At 38.3% G+C, this 14,884-nt stretch overlaps 1 protein-coding gene across 2 annotated transcripts; it reads left to right on the top strand.

The window, feature by feature from the left end:
• Window positions 1-5,169: 5,169 nt before the first annotated feature.
• LOC131882577 (peptidyl-Asp metalloendopeptidase-like) lies at window positions 5,170-9,173 on the top strand. 2 transcript variants are annotated; one of them, XM_059229768.1, is made up of 9 exons: window positions 5,171-5,329; window positions 5,408-5,592; window positions 5,661-5,908; window positions 5,977-6,274; window positions 6,389-6,662; window positions 6,745-6,905; window positions 8,363-8,520; window positions 8,705-8,930; window positions 9,016-9,173. In XM_059229768.1, exons 1-9 carry the CDS (start codon window positions 5,265-5,267, stop codon window positions 9,021-9,023), a joined length of 1,623 nt encoding a protein of 540 aa, XP_059085751.1. In that variant the 5' UTR covers window positions 5,171-5,264; the 3' UTR covers window positions 9,024-9,173. The 2 variants fall into 2 exon arrangements, with proteins under 2 accessions (XP_059085752.1, XP_059085751.1); XM_059229769.1 differs by lacking the exon at window positions 9,016-9,173 and having other exon boundaries at window positions 5,170-5,329; window positions 8,363-8,629; window positions 8,705-8,844.
• Window positions 9,174-14,884: the final 5,711 nt, after the last annotated feature.

The raw sequence follows: 14,884 nt of genomic DNA, 5'->3' as shown, positions 1-14,884 counted from the left end.
CCGCCCGAAACATTCCCCGCTTCTCCAGCAAACTTCCTCACTCATTTTTCCTAATGGTGCATTTAGACGACATTTGTTTTGACACATATTGTGGTCACATAGGGCTTTCACATGACATATTCTCGAACACATGGTCACATATTTAATTTGGAACCTGCTCCAATTTTCTGCGATATGTGAAACAATTCTCAGGCAAGGTCAGCGCAATCGCCCAACGCAAGATTAAGCGTGACCTTAGGGATACAATTGCAATTGGGATTTTTATTTTTTCACAATCCTCAATCCTGTTTGGGGTGAAATTATTTAATGACTAAAATTCAAGTTTGAATTTGTTCAAACTAACGGCATTTGCGAAATATGCTGGAAATTTGAAGAAACAAAATGCATTTTGACATAACTTTGAGTGGTCAGATATGGTCTCCCTTGGAGTTAAAAAATTGACAGACACCGAACTCCCAATTAAACCAGCATGACCAGCGATAAAATAAATCAGATGCTTTGGTTTTAACAAACAAGTTTATTTTTAGTACGAGAAAAATGAAACAATTTACCCCCTTGAATTTTCTGAAGTAAGTCACTCACCATTGTAATGACGGCAGGAAACGTTGTCATAGACTGACAAATGACACCAATGGAACTTTTCATATTTTTTCAGACTTTTCTTTTTGGTCAACTAATACTCCTGCCTTTGTCACCTAATCGCACGCCATCATTGAAAACCAGTAATCTCGCCAAGGCCCAGTATATTTGACACAGATAGTCTTCTGTGTAGTACTGGTGTGTGTAAATTCTCTGAATCTCGATTTGTGTCACATAGCCAACTTCTCATCAAATATGTGATCACAATATGTGTCAAAACAAGTGTCGTCTAAATGCACCATAACTCTATACTCTGTCACATTCCGCTCGCGCTATGCTCCTTTTCACTACTTGGCGCTTTATATTCACCACTAGGCAATATATTGTGTTCATCACAACATCTCTAGCTCCACTCTCATCCTCTCGAAGACTCGGGTAGGAAAAATAGCGTTTTCATTAGGCACCAAATGAAAAGAGATATTTGCCTCACAATCTGTTATGACATATGGCTGATTGACTCCATCTTACCAAAAATGCTACAATATGAGATGCGGTCCTAGTTTATGTCAACTTAAGGGAATATTTTGCGTTTTTGAAAGACAAAGAGGCAACATTTGGCCCCATTTCGAGGTAATAAGAAAATGATATTTTGCCTGAAAGGCTTAAGTATTTTCTAGACTCTTAACGATACCTAGTGTTGTATACGCTTCGTTAATGCCATTATTGCTGACTAGTACACATTTATATATATGACTAGATTAAACATTTACAATAAGAGAGCATGAGCAACATGCTCATCACCGGGATATCACACCCAGTATTGCAATACTCTTAGTATCCGACTGAAAATCAAGGTTGTTTAGCATAGCCTTAGCAAATACATATATTCAAGTTAAATATAAATGTCGCCATGATATTTATTGCCATCATTATCAGCCATAGTAATTCAAAACCATGGGAGTTTTAATGAATCCAATAACCATTTTCAGCTTTTACTTGAGCAGATCAGTTTTTTCGAGTACATCACACATATGTCACATGTAAAGAACATTTTGTGTTTTTGGATGACATATAGATCATTTTTGGCAAACTTTGAGATAATAAGAAAATAGTATTTTTCCAAAAGGATGCATTATGTTCCCAGAATGCAAAACCATGATTTACGTTTTTAACGTTTGACCTCAGCACTAATGTTGCCATGAGTCTCACTACCATGACAGTCAGCCCAGGTCGTTCAATATCATGAGACATTTAATCAATTCCGCTATCCTTTCGTTCTTGGCATTGTTTTCCGTAATGGCCTCTCGGTTAGTTTCATAATCATAGCTATGAGCGTGAAGTCCAGAGATGGCATCGTGATGCTGGCTCTGCACATGTCGATTTTTCTATCGCATCTTGAATACACCTCGCCCATTTGGGTCCGAATGAGTTCAGCAGGTTTGCAAAAGGTCAAAAAAGTCCAAAGATGTTTTGCTTGGAACATTGAGAAATGCGAGACCTCACGCATTGGGACAAATTAAAAAAGTTGGGACTGTACAGTGTACAGAGTAGGTACAAAAGGTATCTGATACTGCATGTTTTCAAAAGTATTCAAGAGCTTTTCTCAACTAAAGCTGTGCATCGGATCCGACACGGTCCCCGAATCCCATCCGAAGTGAATTTTAGTAATCCTAATCCGCGATTTTTCGCCATTCCGAATCCGAATCTAGAGTAAACAAAGAACCTTCCCTTTGGGCTAGTTTCGACTTTGTCCCTATAGTTTTTACTATATAACTATCAAAGGTATGACAGATACCTTTGTTTTGTGTATCTCCAATGCTCTTTGGTACAGCTTGTTTTCAAAAGGTATTTAGCTTTAATTAGAAGTTCAGATCATGTTTCAGATCCGATCGGACCCAATTAAGTCTAACTTGACAATTCCCCAACCCGAATCAGAACAAAATGGTCCGTCTGTTTAATCCAGTGGCATGATTTAAGTCAGACTTGGACAAAATTTGGCTAAAATTCCTGATCAATCCTTTATTCAAGGGCTAGCCAGATTCGCCATCTCTAATTTGTTGGCCGATCAAATAATAAAATTAACACATTTTTGGTCTTGAAGTGCTGGGAATTCCATTCCCATAGCGGTGAGGAAGTGCGCAAAAAAGCAAGTTTTTGCCCTTTGCGTCAAGTCTGGTGTCTTTGAACAAAACTAACGAAAAGTCTAACGAGAAGACAATGCTAATCGACAATACTATCTTATTCTGTTCGCCACTTTGGAGAAAGCCGAAGGGTGTTGAAATGTTTGTGTTTGACTCAGATTATTCTCAAAAGATTAAAAGCACTCTTTCCATGCGCCTTCTCGGTGCAATTCAAAAGACATCGTTGCATTTAGACATGAAAAAACTTATTCCATATTTAGACACTTGTTGAGCAATCACTTGAAATTTCACAAAAAGCAATCCCGCCTCAAAGAACCTATTTTAGTCAGTTTCAACAAAGTCTTCAAGAAACGATAAATTCTGCAACATTGCCTGATGGGTGTTTTATTGTCTTCAGAATTCAAGTGAATGCGTAACTAAGAATTCTCGTGATGATTGTGTAATCATATATGTAATCACAAAAGTGTATGTTACTTTTAGTAAGTCACAAGTGGTCGAAAGATTTTATAAGAACAAAGTTTTTGCAATTATGTATTTCAAATACATCCAAACCCTATTTGCATGACGTCATATCATACAATTCAGCAATATTGATACACATATTTATCAAGCAGTAAAATAAAAATAGATGAATTTGTTTCCAATTTGAAAACTTGTTTGCAATCTTATTTGAAATACGAAATGAAAATTTAATTGTCAAGGCACTTTGTGCCATTCCAATGTCATAGCAAGACCATACTTTGCTCTTTGCAAATTCAACTTGAACGTAACTTAAACAAAAATTAGTGAACTGTTATCTGGTTTGCTTCCTGTCGTTTTTTTGTGTTCATACTTTTGCCTCAAAAATACCTACTTATGACCTTTTCAATCGTCAACATAACAGAAGACTCAGAGGCTATGTCCTACTTTTAAAGCTTAGTAGACAAGTGACCATAGTTTACTTCGAGGAATGACGTCAGGGAGGTGAAGCCTGATTAGTAATTGACTCAGGATTCCTGTCAAGATGGAGGAAGACTGTCCTAAGAATCTCCATCGATTAAACTATGCAATTATGTGAGGAAGCGAGTTGTGACAAGTGAGCGCCCAAGGAAGAACATTAAATGGAGGTTTCGTGACTATTTTTCTGCAAAAGGTTGATATTGGCATCAGCGAAGGTCATTCTTCTAGAGGTGTGTGTGGTCTTTATCAGTATCAGAGAATATTGGTTATAGTGGTTAACTTCATAATTTTCAGATGTGAGTCACCTTTTCATGCTGTCTAGGCCAGTTGTTGTCAATCCTTTCCACAAGTTCGAAAATTAGAAAATAAGCAAGGTGCGTTTTGGGAGAGGTGCAATCATTCTTCCAGTGTGTCTTACTTTTCCGTGGGTTGCACAGACAAAAGACACCTCTAGTGGCGTTTCTTTTCTGTTCAGGGAATGTTCAAACTCTTGACACTGGGGTACTGGGCATGAAAAGAAATGGAATGAAATGAGACCTATCCCACCTGAATCTGCATGTCTTAGGGATCCTTAATATGTGCACTAAATTGTACCTCATAAACCGTTTTAGAAAGAAATTACTCATTTAAAAAAAAAAACTCTTTATTGCGAGATATTTCTCATTGGATCATAGGTCTTTTTCAATGTTTACAGTATATACATCTATTTCGTCCCATTCTGGGTTCTGGGGCCGCCATTCGAGGCGATGATCCACTAGAAGGGGGGGGGGGGAGACCTGGGATCGAACCCATGAACCCGAGTTTAACTCGGTCGCGCGTTAACCAACTGCGCTAGAACCATCTCCACCATCAAAGTTCACTAGCAAAATTTAGATTTCCCGCCGTTTCAGTTCGAGCTTAATGTCGTCCAGCATAATTTAACTCGTTTTATTTTTCCTACAATTCTCCATTCCAACCAGTTTTCAAACTCTCCATTTACAACAAAGTTGCAAAGTTGTCTCATTCTAAACTCAGTTGCTTAACTAATGATATTCTAAATTCCCAGTTAGTAAATAAAGGATTTTATGAATCATTTTAAAGTTTGCATAACCATTGCAAGACCATGTCTGACCTATACATTATTTCGTTTAAGGAACCAATGCAAAAAATGAAATTTGTTGACTGTTTGTCCATTACTTTCCAATAGTGTGACACTATGATGTTGAGAGAGGCATCAATCTCCGCATTGATATCGGAAGGCAATATCCAACACAAGATAACTTAACAAAAGATATTTGCATTCCAATGTGTAACACATGGCTGAAAGCACTTAACAAGGAATACATAAATATGAGATATTTGTTCTTGAATACGTCAAATATAAATGATATTGTATATTATGTGAGGGAAAATATGCAATATTTGGCCCCAGAAGCCCATTTGGAGAAAATACGGAGTAATATCTTGCCTGAAAAGATCAAATATTTCCTCGACCCTTAATGATATTGCAGTTGTTTCTAATATTCGCATGGAAAAATACCTTAGCACCAAAAGCAATTTAGAAATCAGTATAAATATTGCCACGAGCGTCCTTGCCAACATCAACAGTCTCCGTCGTTCAACAAAATGAGAGCTGTAACCAATCTAGCTGTCTTGTCGTTGTTGACACTGGTTTTCAAGGTTGCTTCTCGGCAAGTTACATACTACCAACTCGGTCAATGTTCCCCGGTTGGAAATTAATCCAGAGCTGTTATCTTTTTTTCCTCCAGAAACCTCGCTGCCAAATCCTTTGTGCAACTTTCTTCCAATCCCACATCGGGTCCTATTCCATATTGTAAGAATGGCAAATGGATCAGTTGTGAGCAAGTCACCATAGACTTGGCATCACTGAGAAGCAACCAACCCTTGATCTTGCCCAATGGAGAGAAGGTCAGCTCAGTTGAATCTTCACCAGGTAACCGACCATCATTTATTTCGGCCAATCATTCCTAGATGGTTGTCTAAACCTCACTCTCTTGACAGGAGTTGAGTCCGGATCAACCACAACGTTTTATCGATCTGAAGACCTGTTGAACTCCATGACCATCACCTTCTTTGCCTCGGGTTCCAATGAAGTCAATGCCGTCATTCATGAGGATGACAAGGTCTTCAACTTGGCGCCTTGTGACCATACTGGCGGCGATTGTTACGTTTTAGCCCAGGAGGACCCGGAGTTGTTCAAGGTGAAGAAGACCACGGCCAACTCCACAATGAGGGACTTGGAGTTGATGGTGAGTGTTCGATTTCTAATTCTGCATATTGGGGGTGGAACTTATCCCCATTTCGTAACAAACCCCAGACCAAAACCGCCCTAGAAGGACTCACCGATGTCGAGGACCGGCTAGAGCAAGGTCAATTCCAACAAGATGCTGATGGGACGTACGTGGCCACCATCAAGATCTACTACACCAAGCAGTTTGCCGAAGCAGAATCCAACGTGAATGCCTACATCTCGAACATGATCAGTCAAGCCAATGCTTGCTTCAGAGACTCTCAAACCCAAATTCGGTTGCAATTGCTTTGTACCCAACAACTAGATAACATCACTGAAAACCGAGATCAGGAACATATTTTAACCCAATTTCTCAACATTAAAGGTAAATGGGAACACATTTAAGCGGTTTGGAACAACTAGCCAACCATAGCTTCAGATAGTTTGAGCAATTCAGATTGAAAGCGTAATAGATATTCTCTGAGTGCAAATTTTACAGGAAGCCGCGCCAATCTGCGAGGAACGGCAGATTTTGCTCATCTTCTTGTGAATGAGACCACCCCAGATCAATGCGGAAAGGCCTACATTGGGAACCCACAAGTTCCATTTGGATTGTCCAAAAGGGATTGCGCCATTGCCAGTTATACCTTCAGTCACGAGATTGGTCATAACTTGGGATGCCAGCATGATCGCGCCTATGTACCCGAGGCTTATTACCATGAATATGAATTTGGTTACCTGATTCCTGGCACTGGACACCGCACCATAATGGCGTACGCCCACTACAACCTTTTAAGTGGTTGTACGTAGGATTGAAATAATTTTGTTTTATCACGAAATCGTTCTTTGCCTCAGGTATTGGAGTTCTGATTATCAATCGAAGGTAAACCTGTATTCCAACCCAGATGTGCGATTCCAGAACGTCCCTGTTGGAAACACTCAAAACAATTGCGCTCGCAAAATCCGAGAAAATGCGCAGATATTTGCCAGTATTGGCTCAGACACCGACTCATGTGGTAGGGTTAGCACTTTTTGAGGCCTTTTTGGCCGAAAAAAAATGTATTTGCTGAGTTTCCAATTTTCGTCGTTTTTTTGACTCGTTTTTTTTTTTAATTTTTGTTAATTTTTTCATATTTTTAGCCGAGTGGTCAATTTGGTCTTCATTTATTTTCCTTCTAAACTTCTTTTTTTCTGAATAGGTACTTCCTTATATATTTTCTTTTTACCGTTATGAGAAAAACCACTAAATCCCCAACTAGAGGATTTTGTCACTCGATGTTTTCCAAAATGTCTAATGGTTACAAAGTCTTACACTGTTTACCCACGGACTCCTAGATATGTGGACTGTGAACAGAATCCGACATTTCGTATCTCCTAAACCGTTCTCCTGATTCCAAATAAGTAGCTCAAACGACCAAAATATCTGGTTGAATATATGAACTTGGCCAAATTTGAGCCCAAAGCTATGCTTGTGGAACTCAGGAGGTATGGTTAAAGTTATCCAGTAAACAATAGATAAAATTCCAAATTTCGGCCTGCTCTTGGTCAGCTACATAATCTTTTGACAACATAACTTTGAAACGATCCACTTTTTAAGTGAACGGTATAAAAATGACGGACCTTCATTGAAGGAGATCTACGTTTCTTTTTTCATTACTTTAATTCGAAAATTGGCTCAGAGTGGCTATGACCAAGAGCAGCCCGATTCGGCGGGAAGCTCGTTTGCAGTCCATAATTCTAGAAGTCCGTGTTTTAGCATACCAACGAGTTTGAGTGGCAATTTAAACTCAGTATGTTTTGCTTGGGAAGGTCCGGAAAAGGGGGGCACAATTGAGTGTACTGATGGGGATCAAATAAAAAATCTTCGGGGGTTACAACTAGGGCTGCCAATTTACATTTTCAATGTCTTATGGCATTATATTAGGAATATCGGAAACCCCTAAGGTGGTCTTAAAACGTAACCCTGATTTTTCTTGTATCAAACTAAGCTTACTTTTTTGGTGAAACCAAGGAGTTCTCCAGAACTCCAAAATGGTAGAGGTGTCCTTGGTCAAACCTAACCTTTTCCAATACAATAAAAAAAGTGTTTTGACTTTCTTAGCTTCGTGGCGATCCTGATTTTGAAAATTTATTTGATCCCATCACTGGAACTTAAGTTGAGCCTTCCTTCATATTCAGCCAAACAAACAAAATCACAACAGCGCTTAAGCAATATGATTCGGCTCAAGAAGAAAATCAGCAAAAAAATCAGAAGTAAACCATAACATTGTGCGGAAAAGAAATCTCTTTTTTTTGTGTAAAGAAAACGAAGAAACTCAATGGATAACCAAGTAAATGCATGTTCTCAAAGCTAAGAAAGTTATGTTGCCAAAAGGTTATTTGTTAGGTCTAGTGATGAATGATTACTCGATGGAGGACTATTTGACAAAGAAAGAAGAAGTAAAGCGTGGGCTGAGCTCAAGATTAATTCCAGGGTCCGCGACGGCAACCATTCCTTCAACAACAGAGACCGTTCTCTCCACATGTTCGACTTTGGTCCAACGATTTATGCCCGCGGGATCTCAACTGGTGGTTCAGTATCCACTCTCTGGACACTATGGCAACTATGACCACTGCGAGTGGGAATTAGAGGTCAGTAAAGACTGTGCCAAAACTAAGTTTGGAAGTTTGGGAGCCATCACCTTGATGATGAAGTATGATTTCCAAATTGAATGAATTGCTGAGATCTTTTGTGTGAAAGGTAGTGCACTCCTCTATATATGTACACAAAAATTTTCAAGTACTTATACAGGCAGACCGTTGTTCTTGTTTTTAGACCTCGTCTGGTCATGAACTGAAGGTGAAGATCGAGGACATGGATATTGAATTAGAAGAAAAATGTGGTTACGATATGTTTGCTTTCTTTGGGACAACTTCCGGTAACTTGGGCTTCTGTGGAACTGGACCTTCGCGTGAATTAACTTCTGCCGGCAGTTCTATCCGATTAAGATTCACTTCGGATCGCTACGGTGTTGGAAAAGGCTTCAAAGTCCTGGTTCGAGGTGACTTTGAGCTTTCCATGCTAGAACTCATAATTTGTCATCCCCAATTAATAAGTAATTAACAAAGTTTCCTTTGCCTTTTCAGCCGTGTAAAGACATGAATGGTTGGTTTTTGGTGCTTCAGGTTTCCTTGGTTTGGTGCTTAAAGAATCAAACTTTAAGGTTTCGTCGAAAGACATCTTCTTTGATTTCATGTTTGAAGCCAAGTTTTCTCACAAATAAATAGCATAAGCAGAGCTCAAATATCTTACGACACCTTGATTTGCGGTAAATCTCTACAATCACTGCAATGATCCAAAACCCAATTGAGATCAAAGGTAAAGGCCAATCTTGAAAATGTATAGCAGTGGATACCTTTTACGGCACAGTCCCAGTCTTCCCAGTTTATCCTAGTGCAAGTGCTCTCCTATTGCCACTTTATTTGACAAAAGCCTAAGATATTGATCAAGATTCTTCCTCAAAGCGATCATGGAATCCAAATGCTTTGTACAAAAGAGCAAAAATACAATACCGATATTTGCCAGCACAGTTGTACCTCTAGTCTCTTCACCCTGAAAAATAGCCAAGATAAAAAAAAAAAAAACTCGACCAATATTTGCAAGATGTTCTTGATAACCAAAAACTGTTTGAGCCTGGCAAGTGAGATATTCCAAAGAGATACGGAAAACCCTTAAGGCAAGAGAACACTAGCTAACGGGTCAATTTTTGTTCCAAAATTGAAATAAAATTCCAAATTTGCACTACACAATGCATTCTAACCCGCAATATGGGATTGAAAATTAAACATGAAAATAAAGGGGTAAGCAGTAGCAAAATAACTCCAGCGCCGAGAAATGTTAACTTAGATCTTCTTCCTTGGTAAAAATTTTATTGATGTCATTTTGCCCTACATCGTAACATATCGGCTACCATACCCAAGGAGTGAGCCACTGACTTTTCAAGACATTTCACGCTAACATCGTAAGCATTTGTTTAAAACGAAAATATGCCTGCGATCTGCACGAGAGCACGAAAAATGCAACATGTGTTTCATTAAGGTCACATTGGTGATTGACAAACGACTGTTTTAGCGTTTGGTCCTCATCCTGATCCCCTTATCTTGATTACCGAAGCTCGTTTTTTTTCTTATGTCCAAGAGGAACAAATTGATTGCGAAGAACGAATAGAATATTTTGAGCACGAACAGATATACTAATATCAATCGGAAGCTATTTTTATGTACGAAGCCCCCCACAGCTTTTCAATTTGAAAATTGATCTGATTTATATTTGTCTCCGTTTTTCATTCAGTTTATATCCAATTTGAACCAAGCCCTCAGGCAAGTCTTGGGAATGCATTTCTTAAGTGTACACACTTTACAACAACGAGTGACTAATTTGAAGAAAAATCTTTAAAATCCTGTGTTTTCAAAGCTATACTTCGCTTCTAATGTGTTTACAACTACCAAAGTGGTTGAGATTGTCGCATAAACCTGCAACCCAAAAAACGCCTTAAAAGCGTTGTATGGCGGTGCTTGTTTTTCTATGGTGTGCCTTGGGAGGATCACAAGCTAACAAGTACATCTTTGAGAGAATGAAAATGTCAAAGGCATAAAGGAAAACCGACCAAGGCTTTAATTTCGCCACCATTTAAAAAGTGTCCTCATCAGTAACGAGAAATCATTAAATGTCATTTTGGACCAGGTGGCAGAAAATGGTGGCAGAAAGTGGCAGAAATTCCTTCACAGTGAAGTTTTGCCAACGAAGATATTACTTGGATGCGAAATCATTAAAAGCCATTTTTGACCACTTTGGAGGAAATGGCGGCAAAAGGGGCAGAAATTCCTTCAAAGTCGATTTTTGCCATCGCTGAGTTATACCCTTGTTGGTAAAATGCCTCGTTAAATCATCCTAAATCATCTTTTTCTAGTATTAACGATCACCTCCGTTAATTTTAAAGCCTACCTGTATGGAGCTTTGACACCCTGGGATGGATATTTTGCATCGAATGTAAGATATAACCACTAAACGTCACTGGAGTGTGACCGAGTTTGAATTTTGCCACCGCAATCGATCTGAGTCAGGACTAAGTTTTTCTAAGTCAAAATGACGACAATGGCATTTAATAAAGTTATAACGCATTCAAGAACCATTTTCATGACCATGAAAAGAACTGTATTTGTTTTGGCTAGGCCTTGGATACTATCAACAGTCTAGAGATACTGTTATCAATTCAATCAACCCATCAAACAGTATAAAAACTATACCCTAATTTCATTCGAGGAACATTTTGCATTTCACCCAATGCAACACCAAAATGCTTTTAGCAAAGGACACTTGAAAATCTTATCCAACCCATATCATCTTTCTTGTCTTTGATATCTTTTAGAATCAAGATCGGTTATTCTAACCACCGGCGGCCATTTTTAATCACCTTCAAACAATTTCTGCCATTTTTTGCCACTTGTGGCAGAAAGTGACAGAAATTCGATCAATCTCAATTTTTCCCATCGCTGCCGTCCATGCCCATAACTATTCAAATATTGAATGTGACATTAATATAAGAGGATAATTTTGAGAGGTCACTCGTACTTTTGAGGCTTAGTAGTTCTTTCTTAAGCGATTCAATTGGCGTTTCCGTTCTTTTGTCCATGAAAGGAATGGTTCGTATGCGATTGCATTTATAAATTGTCACAGCTTTACTCGTGAACATACTTAAAAAATACTTTATTAGCCAAAAAAAGCAATTTTTGGACTGATTTTCCTATCGTAAGATTTTCTATCTTCATGATGGTTTTTTTTTTGAAATCTTAGGAAAGTACTTTGTCTAATATATAGCGATTGGTATCTTGTTTTTTTTGCACCCCTTTAGAATTGAAAAGTGCCTCTATGACCTCCCAAAATTTTTGCTGACATTCTCATGCAGGTTCACCATTCCAATAATCAAAATGCTTGTGCCTAATCCTCGTCTTAGGACTTCCTTGAAATCCAGATCAAGCATAATTGCAATTCCAATTGCCACAACACTTTCAGAACTGAAGTCATCACCTGTTGTCAAGGCCGCATTATCAATCGGACTTTTAAGTTGACACGAGTTTATAGACTAGTCCCGAGAACGCCATCCAACATCCCCAAGCTGCTATTGCTTCACTCAAATCCCCTGGAGATAAAAACTGTTTGGACTTTCTTCCACTCCATCCATTCTATTCACCGCAGCATTTGAAAAAAACGAGAAAGAAATGTATGTACTGTGCTGCTAAGGCCATAACAACGAGTTCATTGACTTCTCATCACTTGGATCACGAGCGAAGAGAGGATGAAAAAGTCAGGCCCACAAAAAAAAACGAGGCAAAGTAGTTTTAGGACGAGTTTTTGCGTGTCCTCCAGTCTGAAATCTTTCCTGCCCATATCTTTTTTAGCCAAGACTATCCAAGATGCTTAGTTACATCGCAATTCCGACAATCATTTCGTTTTAGTCGATTTCATTCACTTTTCAAAGTGGACTTTTCGGTGTTTGAAATCAAAGTACAGGGTCCACGATGCATTGATGGACGGATATTTATTTGACTTGACAAAACAGTTGAGTTGTTAGTAACTAATCTTGCTTTCAAACAAACGTGTGTAAAAGCACTTTGCTACTTGAATCAACTCGGTGATAACCTTGACTTTTGAGCCAGATTTCATGCATGGATTGTCATTGACGAGTAGGGTCTACGGAGCCACAAAACACGTTTTTGAAGGATCGCGAAAACGGGTCAAGCAAATTGATGGCAAACCGGGGATCTTGTGATTTTTTTCCCCCATGTATAGCCATTCTAGGTCAATATCGGAAGAGGAAAAAAATAGATCTGTATGGATCATTGACTGACCCTAAATCTGCAGTCTGTTCGCACTAACATTTAAGATAGCAAATAGTTCTTTAAAGGAATTTGTCAGTTGGTGTTTGCTAAGTCACTTATAAGTTCACCGATAAGAATAACAAAAGTAAAAGCTGGGCATGGCAATCTTTAGCATTGTACTTGGTCATCCTAAAAATGCAGTTTTTGTGAAGAAATCGAATCAAATTTTTCAGAGAATGATCATAAAATCCTTTCAAGGGTAAAATCAACATAATTACGGTCTTTTTTTGGCTACATTATATTTCACGGATTTTGTAAACAATGCAAAGATTGCAAGCCAATGTAAAGGATAACGTTGGTCACTCATAATGTAAAAGAGGGTCATAAACAATAAATGACTTTCTACTAATGAATTGGTATTTGCACATTTACAAAACACTGAACGGAAGGCTAGTCAGGAATTTTGGAAAAGTGGCCATCCAAATTGGCCTTGAATAATGGCATTAGGTCAACGACTGAATGACATTGCTATAATCAGTAGGTAGTTAATCATATTTTGATCCACTCTTTCTTATAAAAGTCAACCTCAGGGCTTTAGCTAGTCTCAAACAATTTAACAATTTTCATCCCTAATCAATCACAGCAAAAAACTTTCTTGTTGAATTCTGATTCACGAAGTGACACATTCATTTCAAATTTACACAAAATATATTAGTTACATATTTCTAAATTTTTGGGATTGGTCGAAGGACCTCCCTCAAAATGGACAAAACTGAGAACTTGAAACCTGTATAAGAGTTATAAAATTTTGACTACAAAGACAAAGAGCTGCTCAGCTATCTAAAAACAAAATATCTTTTCAAATACTTAGATTTTAAAGTGTTTTGGATGACTATGGGGGCGTTTAGGCAAGCTCTGGCAGATTCCTTTGTTTGCTGGTACCAGTGTGAGTGTTGCAAGGGGCTTCAAGCCCGTTTTTGACAAGCTGACCCTTGTTTCGCATTGCTATATGACGAAAGGTCAGCTTCGTTGAAACCAGTTTGAAACGCCAGTTTTGCATTACTGTCATTGGCAGGCAAGTTTGTTTGCTGGTACCAGCGCTTGCCTAAATGTCCGAATAGCTTTAATGACGAAATGTTACAATATTTGATGAATTGCTAGAGGTATTATAGAGATAACTTATTGATGAAAAATCTTATTGAAAGTCTTGCAAATTGCAATAAGGCACATTTTGCCAAAAGTTCACTTAAAGCCATATCACTCCGCTGTTGCTCAATAGATTTTCACATAATTTTGTGTATATTAGTACCTTAATGTGCTCTAAAAACCTATTGCATTAGTTTTTTGGTAAAATTTGGTCTCTAAAGCTGTTTCAAAGTGCATTTTGTAGTTTTTTCGCCCGTCAACCAACTTAACCATCATGAGAAGTTGTGCAGAATACCAAACGAATGCCAGAACTGACTTCAAAAGTCTTTGGATCTTAAAATCAACTACATCAGCCCAAAATCGCACCGTGCCTACAAGTGAGGCCTCTCCTATCAAAGTACGATGTGGTCGTTCCTGAATTTGGACAGGGACTATGGACGATACGTGCACATTTAAAACCGTACAACATCTCGTAACGTTCCTAATTCCTTTGAACACAAAATGTTAAGGTTTTAAGCGTTGTTAGCTTATCCCAAAAGGATAACTTATTCAACCCTGTTATCTACCGTGCGAAAGAATCCTTAACCTTTTCTACCTTTTGAAGACTCGCTGAATTTACTTCAGGCCAAATTGGTGACCCATATTCCAAATAGGACTGTACTTGTGGCTGATGGAGGTTCATCATTAGGCCTCGAAAAAAAAAAGTTTTTATGGTCCTTTAAGCTTTTTTTCTTCGAGGTCCAGTTGTCACTATTCTAACTTTGTCTCTCGACCTAAAGGAAAAGTATATCCATACATATACAGTTTCAAAAACCTTGGTAACTTTCTTATGTATTTGCTTTTCCAACCTGTGTTGCTTTGGATTATAACTCCTGGCTAATTTTTCTTTATCGATGAAACTTCCACAAAAAGATTTTAAAAGTTTTCATGGTATGACGGCGATCTATTCGCTTGTTTATGTCCAGGTAGATAAAGCTAACAACCATTTGAC

This window comes from Tigriopus californicus, chromosome 6, assembly GCF_007210705.1.
Source record: "Tigriopus californicus strain San Diego chromosome 6, Tcal_SD_v2.1, whole genome shotgun sequence".
NCBI lineage: Eukaryota > Metazoa > Arthropoda > Copepoda > Harpacticoida > Harpacticidae > Tigriopus > Tigriopus californicus.
This window is presented reverse-complemented; position numbering and strand designations above follow the sequence as displayed.